This window comes from Pongo abelii, chromosome 1, assembly GCF_028885655.2.
Source record: "Pongo abelii isolate AG06213 chromosome 1, NHGRI_mPonAbe1-v2.0_pri, whole genome shotgun sequence".
Classification (NCBI taxonomy): Eukaryota; Metazoa; Chordata; class Mammalia; order Primates; family Hominidae; genus Pongo; species Pongo abelii.
Window position 1 is genome coordinate 80,126,969 of NC_071985.2, and position 15,183 is coordinate 80,142,151.

A 15,183-nucleotide genomic window follows, 5' to 3' on the forward strand; every position below is an offset into this window, starting at 1 on the left:
CCCTGAAGAAGATACTCTCATCTCAGTTCATCTTGTACTAGGCATAATATATATGCATTTTGTATTAATTTTAATAGACTTTTCGAATATGTAATAACATACATAAATTGTAAGTATAGCTCAATGTATTTTCAGTGTAAGCATACCCATGTTATTATCACTCATGTAAGAAAATAAAGCATTACCAGTACCTTAGAAGTGCCTCTTCTCCCTCCTCTCAGTCATTACCACCTCCTTCAAAGTGGTTATAAGTGGAATCTAGTTTATTTTGTTCTACCTTATATTTGTGACATTCATCTATGTTGTATACAAAAGTTTGTTCATTTTCATTGTTGTATATAATATTTTATTATATAAACATACCACCGTTTATCCTTTCTACTATTGATGGATAGTAGAGTTAGGTTTTTGTGAGGGGGAGGACTATTATAAATAATGCTCCTATGAACATTTTGAAACCTTTCATTTGGTGAACATATGTACTCATTTCCATTAGGTTCACACGTAGGAGTAGAATGGCTGGGTCACAGAGTTTGTATGTGTTTGGCCTTAGTAAACTGTGTCAGTCTGTAGTTGTGCCGGTTTTCATTCTTACCACTAATGTAAGAGAGCTGCAATTTTTCCACATCACCTCCAATACTGGGCATTGTCAGTCCTTTCAATTGTAGCCATCATACTGGTATTTCATTGTGATTTTAATTTGTATTTCCCTAATGACTAATGAAGTTGAGCACCTGTTTGTGTTTCTTGATTATTTAGGGATAGCCAATAAAAAGATGTGCCTATTTAAGCCTCTTGTGCATTTTTCTCTCTTTTTTTTAATTTAATTTGTAAGTTCCTTAATATAATTCATTTTAATAGGTCATCTAGAAATAATGCCCCATATTCGAAGTATTCCTTCCCAGAATTTTAGCATATTTGTTTTTACTTTGGTACACTCTTCTCACAGTCAGAAGTTTTCAGATCAGAAATAATTAAAAGAAAGACTAAGTAGTTGAGAGGTAAAAGTAAAGACACGTAGTTGACAGAGTGAGAATGAAGATTTTGTGGAGAGCCGAAGAAAGTTGAAGCAAAATGACCTGCATCCTGGAATTGCTGTCCCATAGTGATTATAATCAAGAGAGCTAAGATATTCATAAAGTGATCTGACACAGCCAGCTCAGAGTGTTTTACTATGTTTTGGTGTTCTCTGACATGAGATTATCACAGGCAGAGGCTTTATAATACTCTTTTTAAGAAATATACAGATTTTCAAGATTAAAACCATTGGTATTAAGTGAGGGAATACTGTATACCAAGATAGTAATTAATAATGAGAAATTTAGCCCAATTTGTTTGGGAGAGTAGTACTTTGGCAAGTTAGTGAGGGAGATCATTTGGGACAAATTGAACTTTAAGGGACCCACAATTTATTCTACACAACTGGTTTGATACTCTGTTGACCTGAAACTCTGTTTCTAAAATGTCATTGAACTTTTACCAAGAGTTGATAGCAAACTATACTATTAAATCTAATTTCATAATCATTACTTAAGGTTAGATTTCTATAAGCAATTGTACTTTTTCCATTACATATTAATCAGTGGACATCAGCTGTTATATAAATTACTCTTTGTGTGATATTAAAGATTTATTAATTAGCCTTTATGATTATGTAACTTTTTTACTATTATAATTAATTAGATGGAAACTAAATTACTTATTATTTCATGCAATCTGTAAAGTTTAATTTTGTGAACATTATTCAACAAAAGGAAATACCATTTTATAATAGTTCAATTTCCACCAAAAACTTAAGAGTTTAGAAGGTATGATAATTTTTAAGAATTATTTTTCTCCTGAGAAGTCAACATTATAAAGACAAAATAGAACCAGGTTTATTTTACAAATTAGAATTCTTTAAAGAATTCTTATGATGAATAAAACAAGTGGTGATAACTGTTACTATTTTACATTAGGAACATAGAAGTTAGTTTAATCCATTTCTGCTTACTTGTCTCCTTATCACTTTTAGTTTTTCTCATTCTATATTATTCCCCTCAATTATTTTAAATTTGGTATATAAACATAGCATTCTTTATTTGAATTTTTTATTTACAGCTCAACAAGAAGATGATGAATTTGTGTGTCAGATAATTTATGTCTTCTACCAGATGGTTTTCCACCAAGCCACAAGAGACGTCATAATCAAGGAAACACGTATCCTTTCAGTGTTTACTGTAGATAACAATATTTCACATATTCAGAAAAGATGCATCTTTGAGTTTTTTTTTTTTTTTTTGCAAATGTTGAAATAACGTAGAAAACACTAAGTTTTGAGGAAAATTTACAAGATAACCTATTTTCCATGGAAGCTGTTGACCCCAAATCAGTATATAGGTAGAATATAATGAGAACAATTTTATTAACTCGTCAGGTTGTGATTCCTAAGAAACTTAACAAACATATCAGAACTTCCTTCTCTATTAACATAGCTTAAGCGTCAGAGGTTCCTAAGACTATCCTTGGTTCTTTTCTAATCTTACCTTATTTACTCTACTTGGGAAACCACATCTATTTCCATGAGTTCAGCTACCAACTATATGCTAACTATTTAATCTTTATAACCCCTATCTTGAGCCCTAGGCATTTGTTGCTAACTGCCACTTGGATACCTTCCACCTACCTAAAGGGGCATAGCATGTTGTAGCCTAAAGAGCATTGTAAATCAATTAGCCCTAATTTTAATTACCTTTTGCTACTTACTAAGCTGCAGGACCTTGGAAAAGTTACTTAACCTCCCTAGGATACAATCAGGTACCTGAAAAATGCCCGTAACATTAATATTAAAATAAAAAGACCTCCTACCTTGTAGAATTGTTGTAAGTACTAATGGATTTAAATTGCCTATAATAGTTCCCAATACACAGAGGTACTTATACCTGGTAGTTTATCATTCTTGCATCCAAAGGGTACTCAATATTGGTAACATCCTCTCCTGATAAGCAAAACAGTCCTGCCATCTGTATTCATTGTGAATAACAACATTGTCATCTATACAGCCTCTTAAGCCGAAAATTTTGGTATCTGCTAACTCTTTTACTACATATAATTAAACATTCATTTATTCACACATTTCTCAAGCTTTAACCATCTAAACAGATACTGGCTTATGTGTTAGATATATAAGAAGGTCCTTGACCTCTATAGTTTAGTTGGAGAGATAGACAAGTATAATATACAAGAAATATAAAATTATAATCCAGTGTGATTGGCCAGGCACAGTGGCTCATGCCTGTAATCCCAGCACTTTGGGAACCTGAGGTGGGAGCATCACTTGAGCTCAGGTGTTTGAGACCAGCCTGGGCTACATAGTGAGGCCTCATCTCTATTAAAAATAAAAAGATAAAAAATGAGCTGGGCATGGTGATGCATGCCTGTAGTCCCAGCTACTCGGGACACTGAAGCAGTGATTATCATGTGAGCCTGAGAGGTCAAGGCTGCAGTGAGCTATGATTGTGCCACTGCATTCCAGCCTGGGTGGCAGAGGGAGACCCTATCTCAAAAAAAATTAAAAATTCTGGAACCATATAGAGTTTCCAAGAGTCAAGTCTGATAAATAACAAGTCTAATTTGAGAAATGTTAATATTAATATGGGCTATCAAAATACAAATGCTATTCTGCCTTAACAGCTAACAGTACAGAAAGTAATAAATATTTTTAATATGGTTTATAAACTGACTTTCCCAGAAAGATAAACTCCAAATATGCTCTTAAACAGTGTTAAAATAATTGGAATAAATTCGTTTTTCCCCAGCTGTATTCCATGGAACATAAGTATTAACAGCTGCTTAATGAAAAAAAAGGTTCTCTGATAGTAAATAAGTTTGGGAAACACTGAGTTAAAGTTAACAAGTTTTCTTGCTACAGAGTCTTCTTGGAACCTTTAATATGCTTTTTTGGGTTGAGAGTCTCTGAAGGTGTATTTTATGTGTAGAATTACTTAAAATTTACATAACTGTAGAAGCCACTACAGAAAACAGTAAAATGAAAATGTAGTTTTTCTAGGTAACTTCTTTGAAATACCACCCTATTTACAGGTCATCTCATAGGGTTTTTTGTGAGGACTAAAAAGTGAAGTATTTAAAGTACCTACCAAGTACCTGTACACAGTGAATAAGTGTTACTGCCTCTGTTTTGGGATGTCTGTTTAAAATGTACACTTCGTACCTTTTTATCAAAGCCCACAGAATTAAGAGAATTCCTATTTGACCTTTCTTTTCAGTGTAACTTTCTTTGCATTTTCCCCCAAGTTTAATTTTTGTTTTATGTCACTGAATCTGGAGTCAATACTTTTTGAATAGTTGTCCTAAAGATTATAACATGTTGATAATGGTGCAACAGGGAGATAAAAGATCTGCTGAGTTAAAATTTTTATGAAAACTTTGTGTCTTAAAATTGGATAAAGATCACTGAAGTGCTTTTCCAAAATAGAAAACTCAGAAGTGTTTTTTAAGCCAGGCATTGTGATGCATGCCTATAGTCTCAGCTACCTGGGAGGCTGAGGTAGGAAGATCACTTGAGCCCAGGAATTTGAGGCTCCAGTGAGCTATGATCACGCCACTGCACTCCAGCCTGGATGACAGAATGAGGCTCTGTCTCTAAAAAAAAACTGAAAAATAAAAAAAAATTTTAAAAATGTTTTGGAGTTGAAAACACAGAATTTTTGTTGATGTCAATGACATTTAAATCTGTCATGTTACAATGTATTACATATTAAAAATTATTGAAATATTTTATTTCATCATAACCTTTAGCATTTTATTGTAATTCTCCCTATGAATCCAATATGAATATTTAAAATAAATCTATTAGGCAATATTTTATTCCTTTTCTTATTTTTTGTTAGAAAGTTTGATCAATATTATTTGATATAATTTGAACAGAATACTTGATATATGAGATAGCTAGTATAGACTTATTTTAGATAAATATATGATTTATATTCAGATGTTTAAAATATTAAACTGACTCTCAACCGTGACTCAATCACATAAGAATTGAGAACTAATGCTGATCTCAACAACTGCAGTATGGGAAATAAAATACAGTTGGCCCTCCTTATTTGGGGGTTCCTCATCTGCTGATTTAACCATCCATAGATTAAATTTATTCAAAAAAAGTTCTAATAGAGAATAGAAATGCAACAATAAAAAACAGAAAATACAGTATAACAACTATTTACATAGCATTTATATTTTGTTAAGTATTGTAAGTAATCTAGGAAGGATTTAAAGTATACGGGAGGATGAGCATAGGCCATATGCAGATACTACACCATTTTATATAAGAGACTTAAGCATCTGTGGATTTTGGCATCATTGGAGGATCCTAGAACCAGTCTCCCATGACTGCTGAGGGAAGATTATAATCCATATTTGTCTAGATTATTTTAGATTCCCCTTGAGAATTTTTAAGAGTTTTCTAATAATTTTTATTCTCACAAAACCGTGTGAAGTATGTAGAATAGATATTATTTATTTATTCATTAAATAAAAATTTATTGAGTACCTGTTATGATCTAAAACCTGGGGTACTATAGTGAATGTGATAGGCAAAGTCTCTCCCCTATTGGAACTTACATTCCAATGGACAAAAGAGACAGTCAATACGTACTTTTTACATATTTTTTAAAAAATGAGTTTCAGAATGCACAAATACATTATTGTATGTATTTTTTCTACATTTTAAATATATCTTTTTTATCCCTAAAAAAAAATAGTAAGAACCACTATGCAATATAGCCACGTAGCAAAACCGCACTTGGGTCCCCTAAACCTATTTTTAAAAAACAACTATTTAAATAGTAAGTAACACTAATGAGCTAAGTCATCACTTTGCCACTAGTCATGATACTGTTGATAAAATTTTTTGGGTGTAATCAGTGATACAAAGAATGGTATGTACTTGTGTACATGTGCTAGAGTTTCTTAGTAGAAATTTGTGGACTCTGTTTTCAAATTGTTTTAACTAAGACCAATTAATAGTATTGATGCGAGGTCACAACTTTTTTCTTCACTTCCTCTTTTAGATTCACCAAGGTTTCTTGATTAATTTGAATTTGCTTTATTATCTCCCTTCTCTCTTACTTATTTGTAATTATACATCCCATTTTTTTTCTTTTGGGATGCAAACTTAAATTTCAACATTCATGTTCACCAAGTTCTAAAGGAGTATGTTTCTATTTGACAGTCTAATATCTCCACTTCTATTTTCCATGTTATTTGCTATCCAATATGATAATTTCACTTCATTTTATAACCCTTTTGTAACATCTCAGAATTAATCACTATTTTAATTATTGGTTTTTAAATAACAGTGCTTATCTAAAGTTTACAGTATGTTGACCAATTTCCTTATTTACTGTCTCCTGAATTCCATTTCTCTATTTGAGTTGACTTTCTTTCATAATCAAGTATATGCTTTTATACTTAGTGAATATTATCTATGGATAGTAAATGTCTTTATCTGAAAATAACTATTTTTTCTCTTTGATAATAATTTAACAGAATATAGACTTCTAGGTTGACAGTTATTTCCCCCAGCAATTGGAAGATGTTTTTTCACTTTCCTATGGACTGCCAATGAGAAGTCTGTAGTCAGTCTAATTATTGTTATCTGTGATAAAGTCAGAGGAAAATTTAATTTCCTTTTCCTTATAAGTAACTTGGCCTTTCTTCCAGAAAGACCAAAGAAGTATTCTTTTTTTTTAATATCAAGTTTTTTTTACTAGAATTTGACTTGGTATATCATCCTCCATTGATTTTTCCAAGTATGCAAATGTGTACCTTTTTTTTAATTTCAGGAAAGTTTTCTTGAATTATAGTTTTTAGTATTTGTTTTGTTCTGTTACATTGGTTTTCTTCTTTGGGATTTCTATTGTGTTGGATCTTCTTAGTCTAATATCTGTCATTTTCTAATCTTTTTATCTTTTTTCACTTATTTTTATTTTAAAATTTATTCCTTTTGCCTTCTGTTTCTCTTAGAATTTTATCTGTTGTGTCTATTTACTCTTTTGTTATCTTAATTTTTATATATCCAAAATGATTTTTACTTTTGTTTTTGGTTCTTTTCTGAATTATTTTATTTCCCTTGGTTTTCTAATCCTGATTTGTGGTGTGTGTATATATATATACACAATTTTTTAAATTATTTTTATCTCTTGAAATTTTAGGTTACAGCTTTCTTTAATGTGAAAATGTTTTATCATGCCTTCTCTTTTTGACCGTGAATCTCTCTTGTTAGTTTTGTTTGAAATTAGTTTTCCTGAATTTTTAGGAGAGCAGGATAGATCAAGAAGCATGTATAGCTACACAAGTATAGAGCTTCCTCTTCATTTATGTTTATGATCCTGATGTATTCAGAAATGTGGTCTTGTACTTTCTGAGATTTACTGTCTTTGTTTTCCTTACCCATTTTTATCTAGATTTTTCTCTTTTTTATGTCCCTACTATCCCTGTTTTTCTAAACAAATGAAATATTAAGTGTTTTTGGTCATCTTGTATTAATGATTTTATTTTAAAATTTGGGCTATATTTCCATTTAGAATTTAGATTTAGAAAAATATGAGATTTTTCTAGTATCATTGACTAGCCGCAATATCAAATGTAGTTTGTATCTTTAACCATTTTTATTCAGAGGCTCCAGCATATCTCATAGACCTGATGCATGATAAGAATAATGAAATCCGAAAGGTCTGTGATAATACATTAGATATTATAGCGGTAAGTAATTATTTTTTCTACACAAAGTATAATTGACTTCATCTTGGGGTAAAAAGACATTGTAAACCTATTTTAAACAATGCATTCAGTGTAAACCCAACTTTGTATTTTGGTAAGATTCAGGATATACAATGATACTAAATTTACTTTTTAAACATTAGTAAGTTCTTTAGCTTTCAATTTTTAAGTCATTGGCTCCTTACTTAAAGATGTTTTATAGGTATTCAGAGTTCTGATCTACATGTCATCGCAGAGTCACTTGTTTTTCAGATAAATTATTGTATAGGAGTGGGGAGTTGGAAGACAGTTTCTGTCAAAACATTATCAATTTTGTGGTTTGGCCGTTAAATTTTTTTAATAAATCAAATCTTGTATCAGCTATTTTTTTCACTTAATTGATAGTTTTATTTTATACATACAGTTGTCCTTTAAGTTGCTTTGAAATGATAGGAAATACAAAAATCTTAATGTTATTCATAGTTTTGGAGGTTTTTAAAGGATACATGACTAGAGGGATATGATCAAAGAGATGATCTAAGTGTTGAGTTAGAAACTGTGAACCATGCAGACTTATTGCCAGCCATTTTGCTGCCTACCACAGTCTCCTGCCTGGATTTGGGCCTTGCACCAGGGCTGTACCAGATACTCGATTATTTTGAGTATTTTTTTATATATGGCATATACTGCTACGCACAACCAGGTTGCTTTCTTTTTTGAACTGGATTTGGCTCACCTTTAGAAAGTTTATTGAATGTAGCCTACTCAGTAGTTTTAGAAGTTTAACTTTAGCTTTTTAAACAGATCAGAATAACTTTTTTTAAAAAAAAAATCAATAACTCAGTTGGAAATCCACTAAGTTGGATTTTCTGCTAGTGATGTAATCAGGAAACTAGACAATCACCGTTAGGAACTTCATTGTCACTTTCTCACATTTTATTTCAGAAATTCATCTTAATTTGATATCATCTGTTTTTTGGATTTGACTAAGTATCTCATTACTGGTGTAGAACTAAATGGATACGTTGACATTTTAGCTTTGATTTCTAAGTCAGAATAGAGAAACTGTACATATTAAATCCTCATTCTACGAAGACATTTCACACATAGGTCACTGATCACAGGGCTTATGAATATAGAATATTTAATGTGCCTAAAGAATAATTTCATGGCTCATGTACCGTTTTCTAATAGATCACAGTGCCATTGTTGTATATAAAGTATATAGTATAAGAACAGAAACTTCTTATAGTTCTATATGTGATTATCTTACTTGAAGCAACGAGGAAAGGAGGGAGTTGTCAGTCTGTTATGCATTACATTTAGCATACTTTTTATCTACCTTCTGTCTAGGAAAGGTAGCTAGAAGATAATAATGTTTAGATTTACATATTAAGTGTATGTGGTTTAGAATGTAAGTTGATAGTTCCCAAAGGCCAACTCAGCCTTCATCTAAAAATATTTTGTATAAAATACAAATGTATTTATTATAAAATAAAAATTTTATTTCAAATAATTTCTAAACTCTGAGCTTAAGTCTCTCATCTTGAAACTGGAGTCACCCCCAACCCTGTGTCTTTTCTCTTCTAGATACTGTCTTAGCTCATCTTCTTTCTAGATCCAAAGTTTCCAAACAGTTGTCTATATTTTACTTCCTTCATTTCCGCACTTTAAACGTATGAAAATTCTGGCTTCTGCTTCCATTGCTGCATTGAAATGGTGTTCACTAAAAAGTCCATCAAGGGAGAATGTGAAGTTTTTGTTCAGTTAGCATTAGTAATGGCTAAATAACAAACTTCTTAAATTATTAGAAACCTGCTTAGCAGAGGAGTGGATGATCTCTTAAAATTCTTTCTACCTCTAGATAATGATTTCCTAGTATTCTCAGCATGACTGTATTCTATAATAATAAAAAATTCAAAAAATATATAGACAGAATGGGAATATTTGTAGCTTAAAGCAATTTACCTGTAAGAAAACAAACTTATCTGCCACTGAAGACAGACAGTGCAGAATAATACTAAGAAAAATTAGATGCCTTGAAAGCCTTGGGGAAATATACTTTCTGCAGTAAAGTACTTGTCCCCCAAATTATGCAGATACTATACTAGTGAAGATTTGTTTAATGTAGTTGGGCCCAAGCCCTCAACTGATGAATTGAAACAGATGTGCGGTGGCAGTACTCTGGATACCAAGGAGGATTACATCACTTGTTTACATGATACAGTCTCTGTGGCCTCATCAGCACATTGTCACCTATGTGACTACGTTACTTATAGCTTGGGGAGGCAGGGAATGGTGTAGGTACAAAGAGGAGCAGGGAGGCAAGGAGAGAGAAGCCTATAGCTAGTTGGTCTTCCAAGGGAATTATAAGTCAGTTGACCATTGCCTTTTTCTCTTCCATGAAGGCAATCATGGGAATCATGAAGGGAAGAACATCACCTACCCCTCCGATGTAGAGAGCTTCTAAAACTCAATTAGATTTGTATCCTTCAGTACATCCTCAGCTTTGTGTGAAGTATTTGAGAACCTCAAAAATCCTCACCTGATATTTCTGGTTTGTCAGACATTTAATACGTGTTTATTAAGCACCTATTATGTGCCAAACACTAAGAAAGACACTGAGAACACAAAACTCAACAATACAAAGTTCCTTGAATATAAAAATTTACAATCTAGACCCCAGAGAACACTGAGATACTATTCTCTAAACATGTGAACTGGCGTTCCAGAAGCAGTACTACTACATGGCCTATCACTAGATTATTTGTACTAATGGCACACTGTATCTATAGGGTGTTTATAGGAAAAGGGATATAACTAGGTTCTCTGGTGAAAGACTGATTTCTGTCATCTTTCTAGCCAGTGTATGATTTAGTAGTGACATAGGTTTGTGTCACTGAGATTTTGAATGGTACGTCTTCCTTTTTTAATAACTCTTAATTATGATCATGGGCAGATTGTTTTTATTTTAATAATCTGGAATTAATAGCAAGCTCTAATATTCTAAACTTGGAAAAGTAGGTGCTACCTTCATTCCAGGCAGACAAAATTGTACTTAATAAGGCTGGTTTATTAAAATGAAAGAAACCAATATAGCTTTAAGTGTAGCTTCTACGTCACCCGTTGTTATGGTCTTTGCAAAGATAACCAAGGAAGCCTGTGTCAGAGAAAAGGTGGGCTTATTAATAATCTTGTCAGTAAGGGAGAGCACTTTAAGAAGTATCTCACAACGTCTTGAAGAGAAGTTACAGAGAAGGTTTTATAGGGTTAGGGTTAGCATTAGAACTCAAGCTTTCAAGAGCAGGGCATGGGTAAATGCTGGTCACTTTTAATTGGCATGCAAGTTGGATGTGGGAGTAATGATTTTCAAGTGAATTGCTGGCAGAAATGCCTAAAATTTTCTCTTTCCAGACCAAGCAAAACTGGTTCTTGCTTGTTTTGCAGTCTTGGTAAATTCTTTTATTTCTCAGTGTAAGTTTGATTTTTATTTCTTAATCCCATATAGTCTAATTGGGTTTAATGAGATAAATTTAGTTAGCCTTCTTTTATAGTTAATTTTTATATTTATTGCATAAACCAAAAGGCAGACATTTAGGATATTTTTCCAACTTGTTAGAATTTAAGCATATACACACATAATTTTATACATAAATGTGTGTGTCCTACCTGTTATGCATGTTACTTTATTTTTTTTTAGTTGGCAACATTTGGACTTAAAAGAACCCACACGTAGTATGAAAGAAAAAAAATTATTTCTTAAATAAATTTTATTTAGTTATTTCTTTTACTTTGTGGTCAAGACTAACGGTCAACACTTGGGGCAGTCTTATTGAGAAATAGATAGTATGTGCATAAAAATCAACAACTTTATTATGTATGTTAAATTATGTGTATGTCTATCGATATTATTGGGATAAATATTTTTTAAGATATAAAAAGTATCTTGTTAGCAGCTACCACTGTAATTTTAATGAGCAACTAAATTACTCCAGACTTGCTTTAATTTAGTATGAAAAATTATATTAAATAAACCATATTACAGTCTCAATTAGGGGGCTGCCACATTAAAGGAAAAAGGAAAATCTGTTTTCCATCAGTTATGTTAGAACACAAAGCAGATCTATGTAGCTCTGTGTTATCCTATAGTGTGTTAATCAGATACAAGGTGTGACAGAAGCCAGTGACAAAGAGTTTTCCTGATAGTGAACAGGCTCTGATAATAGGCTAGTTAAGGCTTCATAATGTTTCGGTGGTTAACTAGTAAACAAAATAATGTAGGACTTCAAAAAGGATGGCACATTCCATGTAAAATCAAACCATCAGTCTTTCACGACACTCTAGAATTTATGGATACTGAGTGCTTAAAATCATAATGTCAGGAGCTAAGAGAAGGAAATAAAAAACAAAGCATGTTTTTCTTTAAATACACAATAAACTCAAGTCTCAAAGCCAAGACACCAGGGTGTACTCCTTGTGAAAAGAAGTATTTCAAAAATGAAGAAAAAACTATAATCCTAGAGTATTTCCACAAAGGCTTTGGATAGGTTTTGATGACATACCTTAGCTGTGATTCAGCTGTGACATCCTTGAATTCTCATAATTATTTTCTGATATGGGGCTGGGGGTATAGGGGAGTGAATAATAAGAAGGGACTAGAGATTGGTGGATGGAGTTAGAGAAAATTTATTTTAATGATGTATGTTGATTAAAATTTTTTGACATTGGGTTTTCATTTAAGAATTGCTTGTTAACTTTTTAAAAGAAACTCCTGTCCTACCAGTATTTTTCAGTTATTTGGGATAGTTATTTCAACAGCTTTATGAATTCATGGTAAAAATCATAGGTTTTTATTTAGAATGTTAGAGCTTAAGTAAGTCTTAGTTTTGTTTAATTTTACAAATGAAGAATCTGAGACCAAGAGAGATTAGAATACCTTTAGAAGGTTGTGTACTTCAGTTAGTAGCAGAGCTAGAACCAGAGCTCAGGTCTCCTGACTCCTAATCCAATGTTCTTTATATTATGCAGTACCACATTATTAATAGCTATAAATGCAGACGCTGAAACACAAAGAAACTCACTTTGCCATGGCTACTAAACTGTATTCATTGAGGATTCCCAGAGCACATAGAGAAGATAGAGATTCCCGAATGATGGTCCATAGGAATATGATAGAGCAAATTGTCACTGAAATGGAAAAGGGAAAAAAAATAAAAAAGGAAAGGTTTGTCCAGGAGGGGGATATAATGTTTTTAACATGTTTTATTTTGGGAAAGTACTGTATATCTTTCTTTGAGATTCTTTCTCACATTTTTTAGTCTGCAAATGACCCTTCTTTAATAAAACAGGTATAGTAGGTGGCAGTTGATTTAGTTTTAATATTTGTCCCCAAAGTGTGCTTTTGAACCTTTCCTGAAGTCTAAAACCATTGTCTTAGCCTATTAATTTACTGTACTTGGTAAATAGAATCTCAACAACCATAAGCTAAAATATTTCATTTTCAAGAAATCTGGTAAACCTTTTCAGAAACATAAACATAAATGGTCAGCATTATACAGCAAAACAATGCTCTTTCATTTGATTCTAAGTAATGTTTACTACTAAGGAAAAATAGAAGTAAAAATATTTTAATGAATATTGTGTTCCTTATGGCATATTTCATTCTAAGATGCTTTATTTGGTAAACAGTTGAAAACCTGAGGCAACATTATCACAAACTAGAGCAAACTTTTATGGCACAAGTCCAATATCTTAATAATGTTTCATACTTAGCCTGTAAATTTTTTAAACACATATTTTAAAATATTTTCCAGTTATCCATTAATATTGGAGTTAAGATAGTCATTGAAAACTGGTGGGATATAGTATTGTGGTTCTATCTTGCTAAAGTTTTTATAGGTATTTTTCCTGTAATTTTCCATTTTCAACAATGAAAATATTACCTTTATAATCATGAAACTCCAAATATTATTTCAAAGTTATGTTATGACTCTTTAAGACTTTAAACGGAAAAACTTTTAAGGCTTTCATACTGTTAAGCCAAGGTTTTTTTTTTTTTTTTTAGCCATTTTCCGTTTATGATCTATAACAAAGAACCATACACACATATTTAATTTCAAGGCCACCTCTTATGAAAACTCTGCTTGCCAATGTAGTAGATTCATCATAGTAGGATTCTGGAATCATTGTTGGATCTTTTGCAAGATATAATTTTCAATATCCTAAATACACAGTTTGATATAGAATAAAATGTGCTGTGTCGTATTTCCTGAGAGAAGAGCTGTTTTGCTTCTTTTTTAGAGCTGAGAAAATAATTATGGTATTTTTACTGTGATCCTGTAAACAATAATGCATGTTAATTAGTATGTTAGTCATAGAAATTAAACCTATTGTTTTATAGTACGAAATGCTTAAAAGTTAGAATACAATTATTTTAAGTAAGAAAATGATAGTACAGTCTATATCATTGCTACCATACTTTTTAGGCTTATAATGTCAAGAGATGCACTGGTTCTATACAATAATTCAATCAAAAACTGATAAGGTGAAAATTTTAAAGGAATGTGTAAGGGCAGTCATTACATTTGGTGCTAGGTTCTGTGCTGACTCACTGCCTTGGAAGATCAGTTTTACCAAGAAAATATCAAAAGTTAGTCATGGATGCTCATGGATATTTTTGGTTTGTGTGTTTGGACTTCTGTCAAATAGATTTGATAATCTCTTTAAACTGAGCCTTGTATGTATAAGTTTATTAATAAGAATAATGATGTGAGCTCGTAGGGTGATAAGAAGGCTAAAGTTAGAAGGGCAATTGTTTATGAAGAAACTTCTTTGTTACACATTTTTACATTTATTAGATATATTTTTGTTATTGTTAAATTAGGATAATCTTAAAAGAGGGTGTGAAATGATAACTCGGAGTAAGCAGGATTTTTGTTTGTTTTTGCAAAGCATTACTTCCTAGGCTAAATACATTTTGTGGAAATGTAGTTTAAGGATATTTTTATTTTAAATATTACCTACCTCTGTAACATTTCACAGGTATTAGCAGGAGTCAAGTTTTACTCTCACTGGAATAGCAGACTGCATATTTTATATGCTTTGGGCACTTGACTGAATTTTAACTCCTGTTCTTACACCAGGAATGAATATGCTTGAAATTTAAATTACAATGAAATCATCAGATCGTATGATTTTTCTTTTTCCTTGAAGGAATACCCCTTCGTTCAGATAATTCAATCAGATTTAAATTTTCCTACCAAAATGAAAAATTAGTTTTATGCCTCTTCCCAAGTGAAACAAGCTACTTACTATTCTTTAAAAAAATAACATTCAAATTAGTTCTGTATTTAATGTGGACTTACTAGGATTTCTAGTATTTTATAAAGCATATTCTGAGAGTTTTGGTAACCTGCAACCAAC

At 31.8% G+C, this 15,183-nt stretch overlaps 1 protein-coding gene across 4 annotated transcripts in view; it reads left to right on the forward strand.

Moving 5' to 3' along the window:
* Positions 1–15,183, forward strand: part of KIFAP3 (kinesin associated protein 3) — a 167,125-nt gene that overhangs the window by 108,213 nt on the left and 43,729 nt on the right. For all 4 annotated transcript variants that reach the window (XM_054547730.1, XM_024242841.2, NM_001135394.1 and 1 more), the window contains 2 exon segments: positions 2,101–2,199; positions 7,679–7,764. In XM_054547730.1, coding sequence (XP_054403705.1) covers positions 2,101–2,199; positions 7,679–7,764 — 185 coding nt within the window.